General features: G+C 35.9%; 2 protein-coding genes across 2 annotated transcripts; both read right to left on the bottom strand.

Moving 5' to 3' along the window:
• Nucleotides 1–3,001: 3,001 nt before the first annotated feature.
• Nucleotides 3,002–11,376, bottom strand: LOC120115446 (probable sulfate transporter 4.2). Its single transcript, XM_039136168.1, has 17 exons — nt 11,023–11,376; nt 8,398–8,446; nt 7,791–7,992; nt 7,174–7,342; nt 6,595–6,660; nt 6,334–6,441; nt 6,052–6,159; nt 5,879–5,944; nt 5,553–5,613; nt 5,191–5,318; nt 4,933–4,974; nt 4,608–4,724; nt 4,281–4,332; nt 3,995–4,133; nt 3,756–3,844; nt 3,525–3,601; nt 3,002–3,436 (listed from the first exon to the last, which is right to left on the bottom strand). Exons 1-17 carry the CDS (start codon nt 11,374–11,376, stop codon nt 3,113–3,115), a joined length of 2,151 nt encoding a protein of 716 aa, XP_038992099.1. The 3' UTR covers nt 3,002–3,112.
• Nucleotides 11,377–22,248: 10,872 nt separating this feature from the next.
• On the bottom strand, nt 22,249–26,750 carry LOC120115525. The gene is made up of 6 exons (XM_039136213.1): nt 26,265–26,750; nt 26,064–26,195; nt 24,884–26,000; nt 23,376–24,765; nt 22,400–23,294; nt 22,249–22,320 (listed from the first exon to the last, which is right to left on the bottom strand). The coding sequence occupies exons 1-6, from the start codon at nt 26,748–26,750 to the stop codon at nt 22,249–22,251; spliced, it is 4,092 nt and encodes a 1,363-aa protein (XP_038992144.1).
• Nucleotides 26,751–27,588: the final 838 nt, after the last annotated feature.

The raw sequence follows: 27,588 nt of genomic DNA, 5'->3' as shown, positions 1-27,588 counted from the left end.
TACTTGAATGCATGTTTGTCTACTCAAGTTTGGCTCGATGATAATTTTGGAAGTATTCAGCTCAACTCAACTCTAGATCGCATTCATCACTAATAATTGGATATTTGTTTGACAAATCAACCACAAAGACCGAATTGAACTGAACGAAAGTACAATATGTATCCGGAATTCAGAAACGTCTGAATTACTCTAGAAAACCCCAAAGTAACTGAAATTGACTTGACTGCTAAATAAGCTAAGTAACCTCAATGACTGATGATTAAGTAAGTGAATTGGATAAGTCTGGAAATTCTGATGAGTTTATAAGATGTACTGTCCTTATGGAAGATGAACTACAAATCAAGCACGTCAGTATTTCATGATACAGTGGAAGCGTGAACATGGAATAAAGACATTGAAAGATTTATTCAGCGATGATTCCGAAGATTATATATGGACTAGAATTTGTGGTATTAAAGTGTAAATACCCTGTGAGGACAATGAATTGACCAGTCGATAAGCATTAGTTCTGGGAGTTATTCATCTGGAGTTGTTCGGTAATCTAATCAATCGACAAAGATTGTAAAGGATTCGGAATACCCTTATGATTCGTTAAGCTTCTGAAAAATGTCTTAATAAGATATGATCTTGATAAATCACATTCTGAATAACTGATGATTTCGTCAGTTAATGAACTCTTCCCATGGTGATTCAAAATTCCAACGTTCTATTAGCATACTGAAGATCCGTGTTTCTCTGCCTTATAAGATTATCCAGTCCCTCTAAATAATATCCATAAACTCTGGTGTGTTCCCTACTTATATGAATATTTTATCTGATTTCTGATTTGAATTCTGTTTTGACATCTGATCTGAAATCTGTTATGATTCCTAACCTGGATTATGTTCTGATATCTGTTCTGAATTATGTTTTGATTATTGATATCTCCATTTACCGACGGAGAAATGTTTTATTTGGGGGTTTATTGTTGGAGGAAGATTATATATAGACTCCTCGGCTTTGTACTCAGGGTCTAAATGGCATGTGCGGTTGGGTGTATGGTTCTGAGAAACCTACACATTTATGATGTAAATGGATGGAGGTATATATATATATATGTTGTAAAAAGATCTGAAAAATTACATGATTTTTTGAAATACTAGATAACTTATTCTGATCTCCTGAACCTAAACATCCGAAATATTTCTCTGAACTGAAAGCTCAATGTCTGTTACCACCTGAAATATTAGTAGGATCTCCGCTCAATATAAATGTCTGTAAATGTATGGATCATTAAGAAAATATATGTTTATCTGTATATACACGTTCTTCAGCATCATCTGGTAGTTCTGTATTACTGAGCTTTCCGAAGCTCACTCTATTACTCAACATTGCAGGTTAAAAGAATTATATCAGTGCAACTATCGACTTCAGTAAGGGAATTCTTCCGATGTTGTTTGTAGAGTACGGTACATGTGATTAGGGGGCATGTAATTATATTTTATTTTTATATACGAGTATAAAAAATCTATTTTGTTTCTGCATAATGATAAATCATTTTATAAGTTATATGTTTTAATAAAAGCTTTAAATTTTTCGCTATTTTTATGGTCGGTCGCTCCGGTGACCTTAATATGACACTCTAAATCCTCTAAATCGGATCAAATTACCCTTATCGGAGATTACAAAAATATTTAACGTACCCTCAAATTTATATATTTCAAATATTTTTTAATTAATTACAATTTATAAAATATATTCATATATACATTAAAATATTTCAACAACATATCGTGGTAAAGATTATTTTATTTTAAATCTAACATTATACAACAAATTAAAAAATAATCGTTCCTCGATCAATTAATTTGATGAAGCAGATGCAAGTAGGACAAATGTCTAAATTTAGACAAAATCCAAAATAATAAACCCCTATTTTGCATGCTGGAATTTATAAGCAAAAAAATTAGACTAGAAATTGGGGGTTGGGTGTCCGATAATGGTAGGCCCGCACGAGTCGCACAGTAAACGCAGCGTCAACGCTCAGCCAGCCTATGACCCTACACAAATTCCTGCGCATCTTATAGGTTATGGCGCTGCGGCTGCGGGCAGCTCCCACCGCTCACTTTGTTTTCCTTACTCATTAGCTTAAGGCGAAAATTTATGACGCACCCCGACTTTTATTTATAGGGCCAGCATCGTCTGGCTTTCCTATTCTTCACCGATGTGGGACACAAACTACCCAACTAAATGTGCTCTGCGCTTTTACGAACTGTTTTCTTCTTTTGGCCTTCTGTTTAGCGCAGGAATACTAATTTTAACTCCATGATCTGCAAAATATATAATTATAGAATGCATTCATGTTGTACCTGTTAAAGAACTTCCGCACATATAATTATTGAATGCAAAATATATAATTTTCGACATCAAGAGACTTCGAAAAATACAGAGAGAATATCTTTGAAAGAGGAGCATCGAATATATAACATCATTTGATAAGACATAATTAGTTGATATGACTTTCAACATCCTCACGTGATCTATCATAGTCAAATTTTCTATCATTTGACTATATCCACTTAACCTACCAACTTATAAGTAGTCATTATAACCCTACGACTAAAACACACTCAAGACCACTATAAAACCTCTCAAATATGACCTAAAGATGAGATGCGACCTCAGAAAAATCACCTTACCCTTATAGAGAGCACTTTTACACCGATCAATGACCAGGTTCTCAAACTAAATCTGAAGAATGAACCACCGATAGCCACCCTAATCTATTTGGTACCATCAACAATTCCTAATGATTGAACTGAATCCATTTTAGTGACCGAAGAGACCTCGACACAAAGAAAAGATTAATGGAATGCTCGGATTTAAAACCAGATTTAAATCATAGCCATTTGATTGAATCAAGTTTGCATAGAAGTTTGCTTTACAGAGCTGATAAATAATAACTTACAAACCAAAAACAAAATCATGTTACAGAGCAATAACAATACAACAGCCGAAGTTCTAGGTACTAATCTTAAACTACATTGTGAAGAATCGAACAATAATCGATATCGGAAATGCCTTGTTAAAAGAATGGCAATAACTGGGACTTTGCTTCAGATGCAAGCAAGTTTCAAGACCTTCGGCTCAACAATGGCTCCAATTGAGGGTCTATGTGCATTGAATCCGAAGGCTCGTTAGTCTTATTACCTGATTCTAGCTCGGAAACTGATAAATCTTCCTCTCTCTGTTTCAGCAATCTCTGGAAGAAACTCGCTTTTCCTTCATGTGATGGATCTGATGCTTTTGGAGATTCTGTTATGCTCTGGACATGCTGGAGGCAAACTTGGACTGCATCATGCACTCTCACAAAGTACCATTCCTTACCAATCAACTCTACGACACCAGATTTTGATAAGGTCAAAAGGACCTCCCGGTTCGGGTTGGAGATGGCTATCTGCAAGAGGTTCGAATCTTGAAACATTGACTTAATGATCATAATGTGTTAAAATATGTATGGGGTTTAATCGATACAAGTACTCAACCTGGATGTCCCGTGATTTGTATTCTTGGTGCAAGTCTTTCAGAGCTTGGACAGCACTCGAGTCTATGTATGTAACAGCTGCAGTCGAATCAAAGGATCATCTGAATTATTATAAGAAACTGAACTACCACCAAAATCATTGGACGCTCGAATAACCCCGGTAATGATATTCGTCATAAAATGCAATCATCTTATGACATGATGAGAACTTTTCATGGTATGAAGAACTTACGTGCCATCTCCAAAATCACATAATAAATTCTTTCAACTTCTGGTCCACGCCTCGCTGATTTATCAATCACAACTTCGTATTCTCGTAATCTGGAAGGGGGGTCAACATTTTTTGAATTTACATTCTCAAATTCAGAAATTAAAAGTATATTCCAGTAAGAAATATGGCAAAGGAAATTCATTGATGCAAGGTACCAAAGGCAGTCAGTTTTATGTGACGAGGAATGCATGAACCTTCACCTGTCTTTGATGTAACTTATGTTCGCAAAATAGATAGGGGCGTCGATACGAACGATCACGATTCCATTGTAAGTATATGCTTCCGGATACTGTTCAATGTTCCTATAAACAGTGGTGCCAGGAAGACGCCCCAAGACAGCTGCAACGCCAGTAGACAAGTGGAAAAAAGGGATGAAGAATTATAATTTTACAACAGATAATATGATATACGTGGTCCTGATAGATAATGTTTAGGCAACACATGATGATTTATTATAGGCATGGTGAAGGAGACATATCCACTCACCGATATGAGGATTTGCTGATTCATGAATGACGAAGGCAAGTGAAACACCTACCTGAAATGCCGAAATACAATTAAAATTTTCTCTGATATGGGACTAAGATCATGATGCAAAGCTCAAACTTTGGGCCTCGGAGTTGATGATGAAAAGAGGACAATAGCATCGAGTATAGCTGATAAGGTTTATGGGGCAAAATGTTTTAGCAAACTCCACAAATGACTTATAGATGCATAATCATAGAATGCAAATGTAAAATACTGAAAAATGTAAAGTTGATCGGCATAAAGAAAATCAACACAAGTAATGCACAGATAGTTTAAAGAACTTACCCCAACAAGGACACCAATCTCAATTCCGAGAAACAATGTTGTAGTAGCTGTAATTGTCCAAAGAAGAAAATCTTTCTTATCTACGCGCCATAAGAAAATTGCCTCTTCATAATCCACCTAAAGTTATTAACAAGCAAAAACAAAATTCAACCAGAGATACGATTAAACGATTAATAACTTTACAGGATACCAATTACTCTTTACTCCGGTTGATTTAATACATGTTGCAAATAGAATATTGTACGGTCCAAAATTCGTTAAAGCCTAACATGCGGCATAATCTAGTTTGAAAAATGTTTCAACACAGGTTTGTGTCTTTACTTACCAGGCTTATAACAGCAGAGATTACTATAGCAGCCAGAGCACACTGCAAAGATGATTAAGTGCACATACCCATAGTTAGAATTCATAATAAGTCTCTCCAGATACTGAAATGAAACAGAATGTACAAAAAACATTTGAGTCCATGGATCCCACATCATAAACTACCGAATTCATGAGGTGAGGAAAAAAGGCATAATGGCAGATGCAAGCATAAATGGTAACAATTCCAATAAATAAATCAAACAACTTTTGAACTTGCCTGTGGTATGTACTCAAATAATGGAGTCAAGAACATCAGAGCACAACACATTATGATTCCTGCTATAATTCCGGATAAGCCTGTTTTTGCCCCACTCTCATGATTCACTGCTGACCGGGAGAAGGAACCTACATAATATGAGATTGATGAGGTCAGTATTCAAATATTTCTTCTTAGGACGTATTGATTTGACCTCATAAGCGGGACGTGTACAACAAAAATATCAATTAAATTGAGTTTGCAACAATAGTTTCAGAATTTTTCTTCTTCTTAAGAATAGAATAAAGCAGTAGCATCAGAAGCAGTTAAACACTAAATCAAGACTTAATATGTTGGTACATAGGGACAGGAAGAACTCTCACCTGTTGTGGGGTATGCTGAAAAGAATGACCCAAAGATATTGGCAACACCTAGACCAAACAACTGTTGACAGAAAAGAATGACTTTATTACAACCTTCAAAGAAAATTTGGCAAACACAAGACTTTACTACTAGCTTCCCTAGATGTATAAACAACACTAAAACTAAGCTATGCAGTTGAGACACATCATATCCCTTTTGGGGAAACCCATTGAACTTGTAGTCCTCACAAACATCAAAATAAGTAGTATATCACCCATCATATATACCGACAAGAATACATCCATTAAGTATAGAGGGAGTAGTGCTACATTTTCTCAATATATACCTCTTGATTTGAATACAGCTCATACCCATTTTTGGCTGCTAATGCTTTGGCAATCCCAACAGATTCCTAAAACTCAAAAATGACATATTACCATTAGCACTCACAAACTCACAAGACAACTCTAATTGAAAGCTTGCATTCTTATTAGCAGAATGATTCATATAATTCCTTACCAAGATGGCTACACCAGTAATGAGAAACGCAGTTGGAATTAAAGACGTCGCGTATTGAAAACTTTTAGGAATGGAAAAGCCGGGAATGCCCTGAGGTATATCTCCTACCTAAATCAACACCACAGCACTTTTTATTAGCTTTGCTATGAGAATGCCTTTTTCATATAAACATAAGCACCAATTATCATTTGACTAAACTAATTAAGCTAAGATATGCTACTCTTATGATTATGTTGCCTAATTTAATACCCAATAATATAATTTACTTTACATCATTCTCACCAAAGTAATTGATGGTGAATGGTATATCTTGACAAAAGTCGTGCCAAGAACAACTGCTGTAAGGGGACCCATTGCTCGCAAGAACTTCAGGTGCTTCCTTGATTTTCCCTACAAATGACATCGAATTTATAATGAAAAGAGAGAACACGTTTTTGAGAGAAAGATGGAATATTTCCTTCCAAAAAAAGAGAAAGATAGAAGGGAATATTGGGTTGGGTGTGGAAAAGGAGATAGAAAGAGAGAAACAAAGAGCTCTGGTACCAGAAACTTCATGGTCTGAATCATAGCGAGAATCACAGGCCCCATTACAAAAGGGGGCCATGAGAACTACAAAATGAAAACATCACCTGAGGTTAAACAAAGGAATGAATGAGTTGTAGCAGAATGCACAATACACTAACCAAAGTTTAAGGAAAATATGTGGTTGTCTCCCCAATTACAATTTTCAATGAACAATGCAACCAAATAAAAAGAGCAGAGCGCAATTAACAGAAAATTCAACAAAAAGGAAGGCCAAATCCAAAACCCTTTGCAATTAAATTCATTGCTATAGTTTGTGATCTATCAAAGAAAAGGTTTTATGATAATGTCATGCATGGTTGGATAAACAACTGTAAATGGTGAAAAGAGTTCAATACTCTTTCCATTGCAAGATGAAGTAGGCAAAATTTTATTAAATGGTTAGAATGTGTGGCAACTATTGATGTTTGGAAAGAATTTTTCAATTATGTATTCAAGAAGTGTAGATGACCGTTTATGTCAGTGAAGAGTATAATGCCTTCTTTAATCAATGCATCAAAATAAACATATTTAAATACCACTTGGGCATGTAAAGAATACCTGATCAGCTCCAGCTATTATGCTCTTGATTATTGGCACAATCTCGCTGCTTCGATCAATTTCATACCCCAAAAAGTATTTTGCTTGTGTTAAAGCAATTACAATGGCTGAAACCGTAGTGAAACCAGAAATCACTGAATGACTAATGAAACGAATGAGCCATCCAAGCCTGGAAAAGTAGATGAAAACTTCCCAGTTTATAGGCATGGGGAATGGAAGAGAAATGAATTGTAACATAATGCTGAAAGATGTTCTAGATTATAGTTCTCCATTTCTCCATTTCTAATGCAGAATAACCGTACTGAAGTCACAGAAAAAATGTATGATAGTCACAAAATGCGAAAGCCCCATTCCCTAGTTCTGTCACCCTATTAGAAAAAAGGGTAAGCTCAAAGTGAAATAGTTCGTTAGTAATTCATCTTTATCTTGTCCATATAAGAACAAACTTAATACCCGCTTGACTTGATTTGCTTATGAATCCAATTTGGAGATAGTTTTTCCGAGAAATTATCTAAGATAGCTGGAATGAACACAAGTAATTGCATGGTACACAAATAACTTATTGGAATATGTTAAAGCAAAAGCAAAATTTGGATAACAGAAGAGATAAGCTCTACTTCAATAGCCCCATTATGCATTCCAGGATACCAACCATCAGTGCTAACAATATAGCAAGTTCTGTGTATAATGCATCTGATGAATCAGCAATTTTACTTAACACGTTGGAGACCAGGAGGGATACCAATGCAACTGGACCAATTGCAAGCTGCCGAGATGATCCAAATATGGCATAGATAAATATTGGCACAAAACCAGAGTCTGCATGGCCAAAACCACATAGTCAAAGTGAGCAAGACTGAAAATAAATGGATTGTGTTCTACGTGGCAATGTTTAAGAAGACAATAGTCTGTCATAAAACATAAAAACTTCCCAAACAAAGGTATATTCTCAACAATAGCAACAATGAAGTTTCCAATATCATAATATATTGAGAATGCATTTCTCTGTTTGAATACCATGTGTAGTTGACATGATATCATATAATAAAAACAAAATGAGCGAGGTCAAGTACTTCTGAATTCTTAGTCCACATTTTTTGTTCTTTTACCAATAAATATACGCAACAATGTGTGAATTTGAGTTGTAAAACCATTCCATTAATTCATGACAAACTTCTTGTGCATAAACAGAATACAGAATAATTTGATTTGGTAGAAACTTACAGAGTCCATATATTGGGTCAAGCCCAGCTAATTTTGCATATGACATAGCCTGTTGAAAAAAGTCAATAGACGATCAAAAACCCCATGTCATAATCCATATACCACTTGATATTCTTAACAAATAGTAGAATATATGAGTCCAGGAATTCATATAGAGGAGTAAAAAAAAGCATTAATACATATTGTCGTAACCGGTTTTCGTCCGGGTACGAAATATTTATTTGGCGGGAAAATTGATGTGAATAAATGGTTTTTGAAAATAATTTGAGAGTCGCCATCGGCCTTTAGGGTCAGGTAGGTCGAATACCTAAAAATTATTTTTTTAAAAGAGTTTTAAGAAAACATCAATTAAAAAATGAATTGATCTACGTTTATAACCAAAAATTCGTTCTTTTTAATAATAAAAAAGGATTCGTGGTCGGTTACGTTTAGGGAAGGATTAGCACCCCTACAACGCCCAAAATTGGTACTTTTTAATTATAAATTGTCTCTATTATTAAAAATTTAAAAATTCAAAATATATTTAATTTATAATCCTATTATTTCAAAATTATATAAAAAATATTTAAAAATATCGGAAAAGGACTTCTAGGTGACTTAAGACAGCTCTTTTCTTTGATATTAATAAATATTAATTTGAATAAAATTAAATAATATTTTTTTATAATATTTAATTTTAAAATACCAGAATAGGACATCCAGTTGTATTAAGACTGTCCTTTTCTTCGATATTGAAAAATAAATGTTAAAAATAATTTATTAAAAAATAAATAAATATTTATTTATTATATATATATTTATGACTACATAATAATAATAAAAATATTTAAATATATAAACAAGTAAAATTAAAATAATAAAAATACAATTAGAACTATATATTTAAAAGCAATAAAATAAATAAAAATATTTAAAATTATTGACTAAATTATAGTAAATTAAAATTAAAAACCTAATTCAATCAAAATTATAGGAATTAAACATGCTATTTTCTTATTTATTAATTTAGTGACTAAAATAAAACTATATAAAATTCGGATATTAGAATAAAATAAATTAAAACATACTATTCAGATTAAAATATTAATTATTAAAATTATAGGACTAAATCTGTTATTTACCCTATATATATTATTTTAATATAAAGGACTAAAATAAATAAAATTGAAATTAAAGAACCGAATTAAAAGGATTATAAACTCGATTTAGTGACTAAAATGGAAAGTTTATAAACTAGGATTACTGCGGAAAGGATTTAACTATTAATAATTACACAAATAGCCCTCCCCGAAACGACGTCGTTCGGGAAGGGCTATTTAAAGCCAGAAACGGCTGGCCCTTCGGGCCAGCTTTCTCATTCTCCATTTTTCATTCTCTCTCTAACTGAGAGAGAATGAAAAAGCTCTCCCTTCTCTCTAGCTTCCCTCATCGGAGGGAAGCCGGTCACCTGACGGCAACCGTCTGCCGCCGTGACCCTCACCGCCGGTCACCGCATCCGGTGGCCGGAAAATTTTATTTTTACATCATTAGGTAGATCGGACCGTCCTAAGGACGATTCCGGTGCTCTTTTCTCCTAAATAGCTCCCGATCGGAGCAAATCTAAATAAATACCTTCGGTTTTCGAAGGTTTTGGTGAAGTTTGAAGAGGTCCGGTGGCTTCCTCGGTAAGCTTCTTTCCTTTCTTTTTGTTTCTGTTTTGGTTTACTGCGGATTGTGGGTTATTGTTCTTTGTTTTTGTTCTCTGTTTTTGCTGGTCTCTCTCTGTTCCTCTCTTCTTCTTTTTCGCAGATGGGGTGATGGCTTTATAGCCATCACCGGTGTGGCCATCGGACCGGGTAAAAGAATACCCTTCGGTGAGTCACCGGACTCCAAGTGGTAACTCACCCCATAGCCATAACGTGGACGGCTGGCGTTGGAGCTTCTGGAGCCTTCGGTTGGGGCGTGGCAGCGGCTGGAGCGACGTGGAGCGGCGGCACCTGGTGTAGTCCCTAGGGTATCATAACCCTAGGGTTTCGTCTGGCGCCATCTGGACCGTTGGATCAATGCTAGATCCAACGGTGGAGAAGCAAAGCGGCGGCAGCTGGATAGAAAACCCTAATTGGATTTTAGGGTTTCTGATTTAGGCCAGTTGGGTCTTTTGTAATTGGGCCGGTTCAATCTGGGCCTGTTTGTAATAATTTTTTAATAATAATAATTATAATAATAATAATAATAATAAAATGAGTAAAAAAAATTTAGTATCTTCACATATATATATATATATATATATATATATACAATATTACATAGCATTAATACTTATTTTCACAGCAAACAAGCAGAATTTAAAACTCCGTTTAGCTTCAAATCATACTAAAAATAATGATGATAATAACGACGATGGTGGTGATGTAAGGTTTTGCTTTCCCCAAAAAAAATCAAAGTTCGTTAACCGGAAAAAAATCCAAAGAGAAGTTCGTTATAGTAGGCTACGTTGACAGAACCGGAAAAAATACGCTATATTAAAGGCGAAATTTCCGTTTTCCTGCATTTTCCATTTCATTTTCACAGCAAATAAACGAATAAAAATAATAATACGTTGTTTAATCCGTCTTTTTTTAAATTTCGCGAGAGAGAAGGAATCACCTGAGGAACAAGCATGATACCAACGGTGGTACCGGCCATGAGATCAACCTGGAAATACTCCCGCCATCTGTACGTCCGAATCCAACGGAAACAAGGAAGGAACATCTCGATCCAATCAATAAGCGTCATCCGTTTGATCTTCCCCCGGACTCCAGAAAACAGGGAGTCATACCAAAACGAAGACGAATAAGAAGAAGAAGAACTGCCGAAGCCACCTGGGCTGCCGTACGTCGTGTCGGGATGGTGGAGAGTGATGATTTTAACGGGCCGGGCCGGCATGGTGGATCTGGAAGCGGTGGTGGTGGAAGAGGGAAGCAAGTTGCGGGAACTGGGTGATGCGTAGGTTATCTCCATGCGCACAATCGGAGGAGCGCAGAGTTACAAGGGAGGGACGTGGAGGGGGTGCGTTTTGGTGGTGCAGGTTAAGAAGAAAACGCGCGGGGCCGGCCAGCTCGGAGGATTTTGTGAGGTGAAAATCGAAAGGCTACCGGGGCCCGGCACTGACGTTTGAAATGATGGGCGTTTACCGTTTTTTTATAAGGTTTTTTCGTGGAGAACAGAGTATGAAATGTTGAAATTGATAATTTCGGATAATTTCATGAAAAATCCTCAAATCATGATTTTGATTTCATGTTGGTCCTTAAAGTTTGAAATACTCTGATTGAATTCTCAAAGGATTAGTATAACTTGGACATTGAATGTCAAATTAAATGTGATGTGTAGTATATTTAAACACACAGATCAAATTATAAATTTGTGAGTATTATATGAATAACTCAAATATAACTTGATTGATGTGATAATATTTTTTTATTAAAGACAATATATCTGATGTTGATAAATGTAATTAATCCTGTCATAGATGTTTTTTTAAACGATTAATCATAAAATATATTTTATTCTCATGGGCGGGGATTGAATCTTCGATCCCATGATTAAAAGATGAGATGAATAACTACCACATCACATCTCACAGTTAATATAGTACTAAAATATTAATCTTCAACTAGAATGTTTTGATATTTAACGAAACATTTATCGTACAAGCAATAGTTTCGAGATATCTGATTGAATTAAACTCGATAATTTTAATTTAATAAATATTCAAGTATTTGTAATATATACAAGCTAATTTTATCACACCTTAAATACAACTTATTTTCGATAATTGTGAACATTTATCAATGATCTCGACTTAGGGTCTAAACAAGAATAAATCAATAAGATAACTAAATAAATTTCATATAAAGAGATAAACATTAAAATTAATCGTGAAAAATATAGATATATTGTGAGAGTAAACAAAAATCTCCACCATTTTCAAACGGAAAACAAGAAGACTGATTAACCAAAACAAAATAACATAAAATTTAAATAAATGAAAGACTGTGATTTTGGTCCATTTCAAAATCTAAGTTTATGGTCGAGTTTCAAAAGTAATGTGAACTAGAGGGACCAAATTAAAAGACAATTGTATATATAGACCCAAAAATGAGTTCAACTCTACTTGAAGAAACGAACGAAAGCAAGTGGCCCCACACCTTTATTTATGGGCTAAATTACATAACTGACACCGTTTGTTTTTAATTTTATCTTTCTAACACCGTTTGACCAATATTTCCAAAACTAGCACCCTTTCTGCTGAGTTGGCAAAGGCGCGTCCCCGGGGACGCGCTTTACCCGTGTTTTCGCTGAGTTGGATGCCACGTGTGAAAGGCGCGTCCCCGGGGACGCGCCTTTGCCATATCAGCAGACACGTGTGGAAAGCGCATCCCCGGGGACGCGCCTTCCATTAAATGTCATAAATGCCCCCATCCGTTTTTCCTAACTACCCCTCCTCCTCCCCTATATAAACCCCCTCAACCCTCACTCATTCTTCACACCAAAATCATCTTCTCCTCTCTTATATAACTCAAATTCTCCAACTATTTGAGTTTTAAATTTGTTATTAGTGGTAAGAAATTTATTTTTATGTTAGTATTTTTTTAAATAGTTATTATTTTTATATTAATATATTTATGTAAATATTATTTTTTTATTAAAATAATATTTATATAATTATTATTTATTTAGAATTATTAATTTTTTTTCTAATTATATTGTTTTGTCTACAGTTATAATGGAAAACGAAATGCTGTTGCGATTGGATATTGATCATATCTCCAGACATTTTAGCGATATGGTAATATTTTTTATAATTAATGTTAATATTTAAATTTATTTTTATTTTAAAGTTATTATGAATTTATATTAATTTTATTTTTTATAATATATATTATTTAGGATGCTGATCGTATTTTAGAAACTTTTATTAAAAATCCACGTATACCGACACCGGAACGTATTTTGCCATATTTGGCTTCTGCCGGGTTCGGGTATATTGCAACAATTATAGGCGGTTGCAAACTCGAACCTGTCCTAATTTCTGCACTGATTGAGAGGTGGAGGCCCGAGACACACACTTTTCACCTTCCATGTGGAGAGGCAACAATTACATTGGAGGATGTCTCTATGCATCTGGGGCTTCCCGTCGACGGAAATATGATGTGTGGTATGGCGGATGGTGATTGGCAATCAATGTGCATTGATTATCTTGGAGCTGCTCCGCCAGAGTTTAATGGAGGTAGAATAGCTTTATCTTGGTTGAAAGCTAATTTTGAGGTTTTAAATGAAAATGCTTCAGAGGATCAAGCAAAGGTATGTGCTCGGGCATATATTCTACGAATAATTGGAGGAATATTGATGCCCGACAAATCTCGCAACCAAGTGCATTGTATGTGGTTGCGGCATCTGATCGATTTTGATGAAGCTGGAAGATATAGTTGGGGTGCTGCAGTTTTGGCATTTCTCTTTAGAGAAATGTGTCGGGTGACGAATTATAAGAAAACTGCTATCGGTGGATGTCTTCTGCTTCTACAATCATGGGCGTGGTTCCGCATGCCTTTCTTATGCCCGATCGTGAATGAACCATACGTATTCCCCTTATTGTTGAGGTAATTTTCGAACTAAATTTTGATTTAAATATTTTCAATTAAATAGGGTGATATTTAGTTTATATTATATTTCATAGGTGGTCGATGAAAAGAAAGGACCATAAAAGTATACCTACTGGGTTAGAGGAAATTCGTTTACTTATTGATACGAAAGTTGAGTCTGAGGTATGTTTTTAAATTTGTTTAATTATTAATATTTTAATTTAAAATGTTAGATATAATTAGAATATTTTATTTATTTGAATTGTATATTTATATTTCAGTTTCAGTGGATACCTTATGCGAGCGATGAAGTGAAAGCTTGCATCCCACCCCACCTTAGTGGGTCATTAGAGGTATGGATATCGGTTATACCTCTTATATGTTATGCTATTATTGAGTGGCATCCAGTTGATCGCGTGCTCCGCCAGTATGGTTGTACGCAATATATTCCTGGAGCTCCTAGAAATTTAGACGACGTGCATAACATAGATAGACGGGGAAAGAAAAATGTTAACTGGGTGGTGAGACACAGAGATTAGATTGCGCTTTGGGAGAACCGATATACACTGTTGGCCCCTCGACAATATTACGCTGAAACTGGTCATATGGTTACGGATAACTATATGGACTGGTTTAATGAAAATGGGAAGCCGTTTCTACTTTCGGCGGAAGCACGAGGGGTTAACATTCCTAGGCGCCGAGAAAGACGTCAACCGTCTCAATATCATCGACCCCCGACGCGTGGACGGAGAGAAGGCGCTACCGGTTCTGCATCAGTCCCACCACAACATCCTTATTCGTCGATGCCGCAGGGGTACATGCCCAGCCCTCCACTTCATATGCCAAGCCTACCAGTTTATATGCCATCTCCGCAGGGTTACATTCCGAGCCCGCAGGGTTACATTCCTAGCCCGCCAGGTTACATGCCTAGCCCGCAGGGTTTTATACCATATGGAGGTGCATATACGACTATGTTTAATGATCCAGCATATGGTTCATATGCATCTTATTTGGCTGGTGGTGCTTCTCCGCAGACACCTCAATCTTCATCTGGATCACATACATCGATGCCAATGTTTCCACAGTTTCCACAGTTCCCGGGGAGCGGTGGGATTGTTACTAGCACTCCTCCAGGGTCGTTATTTTATACAGGCCCTTCAGCCCCTTCAGCGTCATCTACACCAAATGAAGAAAATGCTGCTGATGATGATAGTGAAGATGAGGAGACTGAAGAACAAGTTCCACGAAGAAATCCTCCACGAAATAGGCAACCACCGCCATGTGGAACTCATTCGAGAAGACGACATCGGTGATCCAGTTATATTTAATGTTATTTAAATAATTAAATTTCAGAATTTTATGTAATTTGGTTATGTTATTTAAATGTTTCATGGTTGTTACATACATATTTTTTAATGTTATTTTTTATTCACATTTAACATTAAATGTTTGATAAATGTTTTTAAAATACAAATTATATTATTCGAAATTTAAAATAAAAATAAAAATAATATTATTCAAATTTAAATTTAAAATATAAATTATAGTATTTGAAATTTAACATTAAATTTCAATTTAATATTCCAATTGTATTCGAAATTAAAAGTTATATTCCAATTATAGTTCACAATACTTAAATTGAAATTAAATTTATCAATACATATGATTTTATCATTAACATATATATTAAAACGTATACATTAAAATCAACTTTTGTTGAGTTCATCGATCAACGGAATCAACCAAGAGGGGGTGAATTGGCAATTTATTCAATGTCACATTTCAATGCTCATTCCATACAATTTCAATGTCACAATCAACTTATCACTTCACATTTATTCAATTTATCCATAACATTTTATCTAATTTATTCAAACTTCACATAACGTTTTAATTTAAGTTATTCTTAACTTGTTGAACTTTCAAAAGAAGTTAAATTTAAGTTATTCAAACTGATATATCTAGTATCCCCGAGGGACATGAGTGACATAATAGGGCAATGATAACATATTCTCTGACGAAATAATGTAAGGCGCGCCCCCGGGAACGCGCCTTCATATGAATAGTGAAATAATAGGTACTGATATCTAGTGTCCCCGAGGGACATGAATGACATAATAGGGCAATGATAACATATTCTCTGACGAAATAATGGAAGGCGCGCCCCCGGGAACGCGCCTTCATATGAATAGTGAAATAATAGGTACTGATATATCTAGTGTCCCCGAGGGACATGAATGACATAATAGGGCAATGATAACATATTCTCTGACGAAATAATGGAAGGCGCGCCCCCGGGAACGCGCCTTCATATGAATAGTGAAATAATAGGTACTGATATATCTAGTGTCCCCGAGGGACATGAATGACATAATAGGGCAATGATAACATATTCTTTGACGAAATAATGGAAGGCGCGCCCCCGGGAACGCGCCTTCATGTGAATAGTGAAATAATAGGTACTGATATATCTAGTGTCCCCGAGGGACATGAATGACATAATAGGGCAATGATAACATATTCTCTGACGAAATAATGGAAGGCACCCCCCCGGGAACGCGCCTTTATATGAATAGTGAAATAATAAGTACTGATATATCTAGTGTCCCCGAGGGACATGAATGACATAATAGGGCAATGATAACATATTCTCTGACGAAATAATGGAAGGCGCCCCCCCGGGAACGCGCCTTCATATGAATAGTGAACCGATTATAGACACTATTATATGCAACGTATTATAAACTTTCAAAACAAACTTCAGTTCACAATCTTTCAAATTCTCAAATTCCCAAACTCTAAATTCTTAAATTCCCTGAAAATGAGTCGTCTTTCTGCTGTTTTGTATGATGGAGAAATTAAGGAAGCTGAAGAGGGGGTTGTTTTTGAGCCAGATCATTATATCCCCTTAACCTTGAAGAGAAACATCACAATTGAGGAGTTAATCACAAAAATTTCGTTAAAGATTCGTGTAGCAGGCCAGAGAAGACTATCTTCACTTCAGTACAGATTTCCTACTGAACTTTTTCCGCTCACGTATACATCATTTCAGCTTTCAAACGATGATGATGTTTCTATGATGGTTGATGCTCATATGGGGAGTTCACAATCTCTTATTGAAATGTATGCCACTTTTATTGAGGTTCGTGCAACTCATGGTCTCTCATATTCCTCTCACTTTGGCATTGCATATCAAACTGATCAAGTTGATAGCCCGACACAACTGATCTGTAATGATTTCACATCATTAATGGCGGATCCAACGCCATATACCATGCCATCAAGTTCAATAGGAAGGCATTCATCTGCAACTGCTTATGATCTCAACCCACGTGGCTTCACCAATAATCCATATGGCAACATCTCTTCTACTTCAAGGGCAGACATTCATCTGCCAATGTTTTCGACTTACATATGGAAATGCCAACGAGACGACAGTCTATTCACATCCCACATGATACAATGGCCTCAAGTTCAAGGGGAGGACACGCAAGTGGGAACTTATTTGACCTCAACATTGGATTATCGGAGGAACCCTCATCTCCACCAGAAGAACCTCTTCGGGAGCCAGGTGCAGATGGTGCTGAAACGGGATTATTCGTTGAACCTGACTCACCACAGTTTAACGTACATTCTGATGATGACGAGGATGACGTTCCGATAAATACAACACCAGCCGAACTTCCTGCACATATGTATGAGGCTGATTATGATGCAATGTATGAGCCTGAATTTCCAGATCTTCCTGATGTTGGCAACTATGGACTTCAATCATCAGTCAATGACGGTAATTTACATATTGGAATGGAGTTCGCATCGAAGGAGGAAGCAATGATGGCAATAAAGAGTTACAATATTCGTAACTCAGTTCAGTCCCGAGTTGATCGATCTAACACGGAGAAATATTTCTGCTACTGCGTCCAACGTCACAACGGATGTCAATGGATGGTCCGTGTATCAAAGAGGAAGAGGAAGAACAACTTATGGGAACTAACCAGATACAACGGTCCTCATACATGTTGTGCAACACGTATAAACCAGGATCATCCCAACTTGGACTCCAACATTATTTGTCAAGCAATCATGCCCATTGTGAAGCAAAGCTCTCATATAGCTGTTGCAGTGTTGATTTCTGCTATACAGTCACAATATGGGTACACTGTCTCATATAAAAAGCGTGGTTGGCAAAACAGAATGCCATTTGCAAACTTCATGGCGAATGGGATTCCTCTTACAACGAGCTGCCCAGTTGGTTTCATGTTGTGCAAAGACTTAATCCCGGGACAATTGTTGAGTTCGAAACTCAACATCATTACGTGAATGATCGAATGGTTCGCGATCACTGCCAATTTTACCGAGTCTTTTGGACTTACCCTCAGTGTATTAATGCAGTCAAGTACTGTAAACCAATTGTCCAAATTGATGGTACTTTCTTGTATGGGAAATACAAGCAAGTTTATTATTGGCTGTGGTCCAAGATGGAAACCGCAATATTCTTCATGTTGCGTTTGCCCTCGTTCAAGGAGAAGACACTGAGTCTTGGGCTTTTTTCCTTAAAAATTTACGTTTACATGTTGTCACCAGGGAACGACTATGCATTATTTCAGACCGAAGAGCCGGGATAAAAGCAACAATGGACTCTTTGGGTACAATGTATAGACCTCCACATGTTCAACATCGTTATTGTGTCCGTCATATTGCTGCAAACTATTACGGAAAATACAAGAAGAACGATGAACGTCAGTTAGTCGTGCGGATGGGTATGTTACTTTTTCCCAATTTTTCTATCAATTTCTTATTACTTATTTATACTTCATATTAACTATTACATATTCCTAATGGCTTAGGTTACGAACTCTTACCTCAAAGGTTTGAGTCGATGCTACAAGAGCTGTTTGGCAAAAATAAGAAGGGGTGTGAGTACATTATGGACATCAGCAAAGAAATGTGGACAAATGCATATGACGGGGGGTATCGCTATGGTCATATGACAACAAACTTGGCTGAAGCAATAAATTCAACCTTAAAGGGGGCGCGTCATTTACCAGTCACGGCGTTGGTCAAAACGACTTATTTTCGTTTGGGTCAACTCTTTGCAAAACTCGGTGGACAAGCTCTTACTTGGATGCAAACGGACATATTTACCACCCAAGACTAGTAGCCGATTTACAGAAAAAAGTGGCTGCATCAAATGGGATGTTAGTTACAAATTTTCTCGCACCCGTGAATTGTTTCGTGTAACCGAAATGCCACGTCCGCTGCAAGGGATTGAAGCTAACTCTTTCAGAGTTAATCTGCAAGAGAGGTGGTGCGATTGTGGTTTCTTTCAAGCACTCAAATATCCATGCTCTCATGTCATTGCTGCTTGCTCACATTCACATTTGGACTACAAAAATTATGTTGATCCCGTATACCAACTTTCACAAGTATTCAAGGTATATGAATTTGAGTTTCCGCCCATAGGAAACGAAAGAGACCCAAATGAGATTCAAACTTGGCTTACAATTGTACCAGATCCATTGCTATTGAGGGACTCAGGTCGTCCAAAATCTACTAGAATACATTGTGATATGGATATTCGGGAGAAGTCAACAGAACAAAAACGATGTGGGCATTGTAGAAACATCGGGCACAATAGAAAAAAATGTCCAGCTCTGTTACCATCATATAACCGTTAACTCTTATGTAATTAATATTGTATTTAAATGAATGTTTTTATTTCTAATAATTTAATGTTATTGCATTTATATAATTTGTCAATGTATGTACACCTAAATAATTTGCATTTATATACGATGACACATTTCATGTTCTGATTGGAAGATTAAATTTATTAAATTAAATTTTCAATAAGACTAATTTTATAAAATATGTAAGTCTTGAAGATTAAATATGTAATTATACTAATTTATTAACTTATACATCAATATTTTCGTTAAATATTGATATGAGATGACTAGATTGATAACATTTAAATAATTAACTGATAAAATTAATAGATCGATAATCAAAATCAAAAATACTCGAAACTTGATAATTCTTACATTATAATCGAAACATTTTACATAATATTATTAATTTATAATAATAAAAATAAACTATTTATTATAAAACAAAATACGTGTCTGCTGAGTTGGCAAAGGCGCGTCCCCGGGGACGCGCCTTTCACACGTGACATCCAACTCAGCGAAAAACACGGGTAAAGCGCGCCCCCGGGGACGCGCCTTTGCCAACTCAGCAGAAAGGGTGCTAGTTCTGGAAATATTGGTCAAACGGTGTCAGAAAAGTAAAATTAAAATCAAACGGTGTCAGTTATGTAAAAACCCCTTATTTATGAATATGACACTATCTATTTTAATCAAAAATTAATTAATCAATTAAATCAATGGTATGATTAGGTTTAAGTAAATGATTTCACCTCCCATTAAAATATAATTAATATTGGATCTGATTAGGTATTCGTTATTCTTTAATGATTTTATTTTATTTTCGATTTTTAAGTTTCATCATGATTAATTTAAATTAATCTACGTTGTATATTTAATTTTGATAAATATATATTTCAACAGAGAATTTTTATATACATAAAAACTCAAATTTAAAATCTACTTAAGACATATCAAATTGTCTATCACTTAATCATTCTATTGATAGTTTTTTTTATTTGTTTTAATATAATGCTTACGCCAAATGTGATGAATAATACATTTTTATATACATACAATCTCATTAAATAGGAAAGGTTTTATTACTAAATTGACTCTTTAACTTTATCCCAATTTCCATATTATTCCTTAACAAATGGTGTTTTACAAAGTATTAAATCTTACTTTGACCTCTAAAGTTATATTTCATTATCACATTAGTACATGAAGAATTTTAACGTGATATATAATGTACCACGTGATATATAATGTAGGTCACATATTAAAATCTTCAGAAATCTGATATATATATATATATTGATATTTTAAAAATAAATTGATAAATATATTTGGATTTTAACGGATTTTATATTTTTTATTATAATTATTTTTTTGAGTAAATAGATAAAATGATGGTTTACATATAACTTCTTATAAAAGAAATTAAGGTCCAATCTGAAAATGTCATCAAAAGGTCATTTTATTGATAAAGCCAATAAAAAATGACAAAATCTTCCATCAAAACTGGAAAATTCAAAGCTGGCATCAAACGAGAACATGGGCAACACGAACTTCAAATGGGGTCATTATTGTGTCCATAAATTAGTCTATTTTTGGATACAAATTTAATCTAAGATCAGAGGATTGTACAATGAAAAGAACGTGGACAAGCAAACGGGCAATTCAAAGCAAAAATTAGGGTGTTCATTTTTCGGATTTAATTGAATTAATCGATCGAACTAAATTAATTCGGTTAATTCGGTCGATCACCGAATTAGTTCGGCCAGGAAACGATTAATAAATTTTTTACAATTCGATTAACGGTTAATTCAGTTCGAAATCTGTTAATTAACCGAAATTAAATTTTAAATATTATATATATTATATATAACATATGAGCCCAGCCAAACCATTTAAAACTCAATTAATAATTTAATATCCAATAACTTTCAAACCTAAATCAATATTAATTAATTAAAAAAATCCATATAAAACGTTTACTTTATAATTATATATTATTTTAAATTAATTGTAAATTTTTTTGAATTAAAAAATATTCAATTTTTATATAAATTAGAAAATTAAAAAAAATCGGTTAATTCGAAAATTAACCGAATTAACCAAAATTTATTAGGTTCGATTAATATTTTAAAAAAAATCAGTTCGGTTAACGGTTAAAGAAAAAAGTTTAATTAATTCGATTAATAATAATTCGATTCGATCGATCCCCGTTTTAACCGAATGAACACCTTAACAAAAATAATAATAACAACAATAAATCATATGGCCCGCAAAATTCCAAAATTTAAAGGTTTCGTAGGTCTGTCGTTGTTTGGGATTCGAGAAAAAGAAAATTCCAAATTCCAAATTCGATTCCATAATAATTGTATACGAAGACGGCGACGTTTTGTTTATGAAATATTTTAATATCTGAGATCATAAATTTTTACAAAATGATATATTTTCTTTTTTTTGGATAATTTGATTTTTATTACCCAAAGAAAGAGCAAATAACATATACAACAGTAGGAAACAGCATCAACAGCAAATAAACAACACTCCACAATTGCCTAGGTAAAACAACTCAAAGAAACACTGAAAGAAAATCAACAATTAACTGCAAGCAAAATTAAGGAGCAACCCATAAGTAGCCACCGCTTTAGGAGCATCTCACATGCCTGCAGACAAGAGACCAGCGAAACAGAAGCAAACAACAAGCTAGTCAATGCACCAATCGAGGCAGAGCTGTGAATTTACCCTATCAGCTTTGTTGATGCTACAACCATGCAACTTAACACTAACTGTCCGTTTTATAGCGTCAAAGACCTCATCAAGCACCCGAGAACAGGCTCTAAAGTGCCTGAGATTACGTTCTTCCCAGACAAAATACAGAAGACTAATCCAAGCTAGCTTCAAAATGCAGACTAGCAAGGATTTTCCCTTAAAGTTAGTAGCAACCCAGGACAAAGTATCATTCCAGCACAACCCCCTATAGTGAATTCTGTAAGTCTGCAGAATTTTACTCCAGAGTCCAGCAACAAAGGTGCAGTCATTAAACAAATGATCCATGCTCTCAACCCCATCACTACAGAGCTCACAACGCCCATCTAGTTCAATCCCCATATGAATAAGCCTATCCTTAGTAGGCAGACGGTTCAAAAAAACCATCCAAGCTACAATAGACATTCTAGGGATATGGAGAGGGAACCATATCAAGTGTTCCCAACTAACCTTCTCCTTCTTGTCTCTCAACTTCTCCCACACCCAATAGGTTTTAACCAAATTCCAGTCAACTACATTGCCAAACAAACCAGCAGCCTCTATTCGTAGCTTAAGCAACTTCCTCAAGGTCCAGCTGAGCTGAGGTTTGTAACCAGCCTCCCAGAAAGTGGCCCCCTTCAGGGCATATTCATTAACCCAGGCCACCCAGAGAGACCCAGTATTTGCAAGGATATTTCTAATCAGTAAAAAACAACAAACATTATTCCAGCAGCCCAGACTTTTTAAACCCAAGCCACCTTCAAACTTCAACCAACACATCTGCTTCCAGCTGACTCTAGCCCCCTTGGTAGGAACATCATCCCCCTTCCAGAAGAACCGCATACAGAGTTGCTCAACCTGCCTAATGACTTTACTAGGCAAAATCATCTGCCTACATCAGTAATTGGAAATACTGAATAAAACAGATTGAATGAGTTGCAGTCTGCCACCATAACTCAACTTCAGCTTAGACCACAAAGCCAGCTTACTTATGATCTTATCAACCAAAGGAAGACAGTCCTTAGCAGTAAGCTTTCTGGTAACTAATGGCACACCAAGGTACCTAACAGGAAGTGTACCCAATTTAAAACCAGTAGTAACCTGCACTCTTTTTAAAACATCCTCATGCACACCACAAGAAAACAGCTCAGATTTCCCAGCATTTAACTGTAGCCCAGACATCTTATAAAAGACCTCCAGAACACCAACAACACCCAAAATAGAATCCTCAGCACCATGGCAAAAAATTAATAAATCATCAGCAAAGCTGAGATGAGTGAGAGGAACACGCTTACATTTAGGGTGAAACCGGGTTAACCCTTCCTTGGCAGCGACGTTTAACAAATGGGACAATACATTCATAATAAGAACAAAGAGATAAGGGGACAGAGGATCACCCTGCCTAATTCCCCTCTTCCCTTTAAAGAAACCCACTAAACTACCATTAAATGCTACATAATATCTAGCACCAATGACACATGCAGTGATCCAATCTCTAAACCTTCCTGGGAGCCCTAAGGAAGTAAGAACATTCATCAAGAAGTCCCAAGACACAGAATCAAATGCCTTCCTTAAGTCAATTTTAAGAGTGCACCTTGGGGAAAGGGAACTGTGGGAGTAGCCCCTAACAATCTCTTGAGCCAAGAGCGTATTATCAACAATACTACGCCCTTTAATAAAAGCTGACTGGTTTGGCAAAATCATACCAGGGAAGAAGCAAGCTAACCGAGCAACAATGATTCCAGTGATAGTTTTATAGACAACCGAACAACAGGATATAGGACGAAAGTCTTTAGCCATACCAGCATTTGGAGTCTTAGGTACGAAGGCAATTGCTGTAGCATTGAAGGCAGGAAGTAGAGTACCTGTCTGAAAAAAATCTCTAATAGCTGCCAGAAAATCTTCATGGATAATATCCCAAGCCGTATTAAAAAAATATGTTGTATATCCATCCGGACCAGGGCTTTTTTCATTACCTTGCCTGAACAGAGAAGCTTTAATTTCTTCATTAGAGACCTCCTTGACCAATAAGGTAGCAGCATCACAAGGAAGCTCATATCCCAACAGACTCTTTAGGAGATCAACACCGTAGCTTTGAACACCAACATCCTCAAAACCAAGAAGCTCAGTGTAAAATCTCAACATCTCAGCAGACATAGCATCAAATGAGTCCAACCGAGAACCATCTTCAGCGTAGAGCAATCTAACAGTGTTACTCTTACTTTTCCTCACTACAGTAGAGTGAAAAAATTTTGTATTCCTGTCTCCCTCTTTCAACCAATGGACTTTAGCTTTTTGCTTATAAAAAGAGGCTTCAGCCACCTCAAGCTCCTGAAGCTCATTAAAGAGAATCTTCTCATCATCTAAGTGACAACCAGCTTGGGAAAGGTTAGCAAGCTGTATCTACTCAAGCTGGGCTCTTTTGGCTCCTGTTAAACTGCCTAAGTCTCAACTTAAGCCTTTTAAGCTTAGCAAAAATGCAGAACATAGGAGAGCCAGACACGTCTAGCTGGCAAGACTCTTTAACAACACTCTTAAAATCACCATGATTAGCCCAGCAATTGAAAAACTTAAAAGGTTTGGGCCTGTCAGCCTGGTTATCCTTGAAAAAAGAAATCACAGCAGGACAATGATCAGAGACCCCCTGAGCTAAAAACTCAACAAAGAAATTTGGGAAATCTTCAAGCCACCGAGCATTAATAAGAGCTCGATCCAATTTACGAGCCAAAAAATTCCCTGCTTGCTTATTTGACCATGTATATAGAGGACCCACATAAGGATGGTCAAAAAGCCCCAAGGATGACAAACAGCTCCTACAAGATTCCATTTCAGCAGTGACATAAGGCCCAAGGCTCTCAAAGTCAGAGCTTTCTTCAGCATTGATGAAAATGTTGAAGTCACCTCCTATAAGCCATGAAGCCTCCCCAACTAAACTTTCCACCTCTTCCAACTGCCTCCAGAGGTGAAGCCTATCAGAACCACTGTTGCTTCCATAGACTGCAGTTAGAACACACCTATGGCCACCAATCTCACCAACAAAAGACAAAGATTGGTCAAAGACTTTCAAGACTGATAAGGTAAGAGCTTTTCTCCAGAAAATCCACAGCCTACCATTGTCAGAGTACTCATGATTTGTAAAACAATTCCAGTCTGAAGAATAACACTCAACCAACTTGTACACATTAACAGACCTCACACGGGTTTCCATAAGGCAGATAATGTCTACTTTGAGCTTACCCATTCTAGTAAAAACTTGCTTTTGCTTTAGGGGGTTATTAAAGCCCCTAATATTCCAAAAACATATAATCATTAAGCATGGTTGGCCTCCCCCCCCAACAGTTCCAGCTACTGCTCCAACAATGGAACCCACTGACTTATCAACAAGATCTTTCTTTTTATGCTTCATTTCATTTAGGAGCGCAGTAACACCCATGGTAGCCGCACGAGGCTTCCTACTTCCTTCTAAACCAGCAACTGCCACCAAAACCTCAAAACGGTTAGAAGAGCTAGCAAATTGCTTTTTAGCTTTATTCTTGACATTCTTTTTCTGAGAAGAAGCTTGCAAAGGAGGAAAATCAACTACAGGCTGAGCAAACCCCTTATTGACAAAATTTGCTTCATTGACCAGGTCCACAACCAACTCATCAACCTAAGAATTCACCCAATTATCCAACCCTTCTCCAGCAGGTTGACAAGGCTCCTGCAAAGCCTCAATTCCACCAACAATAGGAATTTGAGAACAATTATCCTCCTCACAATTCTCTAACCTTTTTCCAGAAAGTTTATTTCTTACCTACAGGATCTTTGCACTATTAACAGGAGCAGAAACAGGACAATTTACATCCCCTTTCTTCCTCCATACCTGAATCACAGCAGGTTGGGGCATGTGCACATCAGGACAAACCTTCTCACTATGCCCAAAAACATTACATCTCTGACAGCAATGAGGAACCCAGGGAACCACAACCCTAATCGAGACAGCAAGTCCATCCTGCAACACAACATTTACAAATTTTGGGATGGAATCTTTCACTCCAATTTCAATGCAAACCTTTTCATATTCCAACCTAGTCCTGGAAGCAGTCACCGAGTCCATAGACAAAGGCACACCCAACGCACTGGCAATATAGCTTAATCCAGTACGTGAGTAAAGCTCCAAGGGAATGTTGTAAAGCTGAACCCATACGGGGATACGAGAGAGATCAAACTCTAAATGCTTCATACTAGGTTCCCATCTCCTCAAAATCAAAGGCTTGTTCTGAATTTTAAACTTAATTGAGGCGCACGCTAACGGTTTTCTCTGGGTGTACGTTAGCAGGGCTAACGAAAACTGAGTTTTCCGGTGCATTCTTGACGGTTTTCTCTAGATTTCCGATCGGTTTCTTCTCGTTTTGTTGTTTCTTTGGTTCTTAGCTTAGGATGGACTCTGGTTTGATGGATTGGCGTAAGCTCTTTGGGAGCGCTGCTGAGCTGACCTTGGAGTTTTTTCCCCAAATTGCTCGAGAAGGGTCTCCGGTTCCTTCGGTTTATCCGCCTTCAGAGGTTCTTGAGGCGGGTATCTCGGAGTGGAAATTGTCTTTGGTTGGACAATTTCTTGGGCCAGCTCCTCCGTTAGCCTCTGTGAAGCGTATTGTGGAAATTTTATGGAAGGCGGGTCTCGCGGGTTCAGGTGTGCAGGTCAGTTTTGCAGGTAGGAATTTGTTCATTTTTTCATTCTGCTCTGATATATTATGAATCTTATTGTTTTGGTTTTTATATTTAAAGATTAATAATTACTTTCTAATTTTGATATTGTTTTTTTTAATTTTTATCAAAAATTTAAAGTTTAAATTATAAGTTATATTTCAACTTTGATTGTATTTTCATTTTAATTCGTTAAATTATAAAACTAAATTGTATTTCTACATATTAATAATAATTATACTTTAATTTTAAAAATGATGATATTATTTGTATCTTATCATCTAAAGTGATTGCACGACATACATCACATTACTTATAATAATAATATAAAATGTCACATTAATATAATAATATAATTATCGTTTATATATTTAAAAATAATTATTATAATATTTTTCTATTTTATTTCTTAGTAATTAAACTCTTATTGAGTTCAATAAATTTTTTTTTTTATATATCTAGATTTGATTAGAGTTGAATACTGATTTTTTTAATTTAAAATA

The sequence above is a fragment of the Hibiscus syriacus genome, unplaced genomic scaffold, assembly GCF_006381635.1.
Source record: "Hibiscus syriacus cultivar Baekdansim isolate YM2019G1 unplaced genomic scaffold, ASM638163v2 tig00110264_pilon, whole genome shotgun sequence".
NCBI lineage: Eukaryota > Viridiplantae > Streptophyta > Magnoliopsida > Malvales > Malvaceae > Hibiscus > Hibiscus syriacus.
Note: the sequence above shows the minus strand (reverse complement) of the source record. Positions and strands in the feature narration are given on the sequence as shown.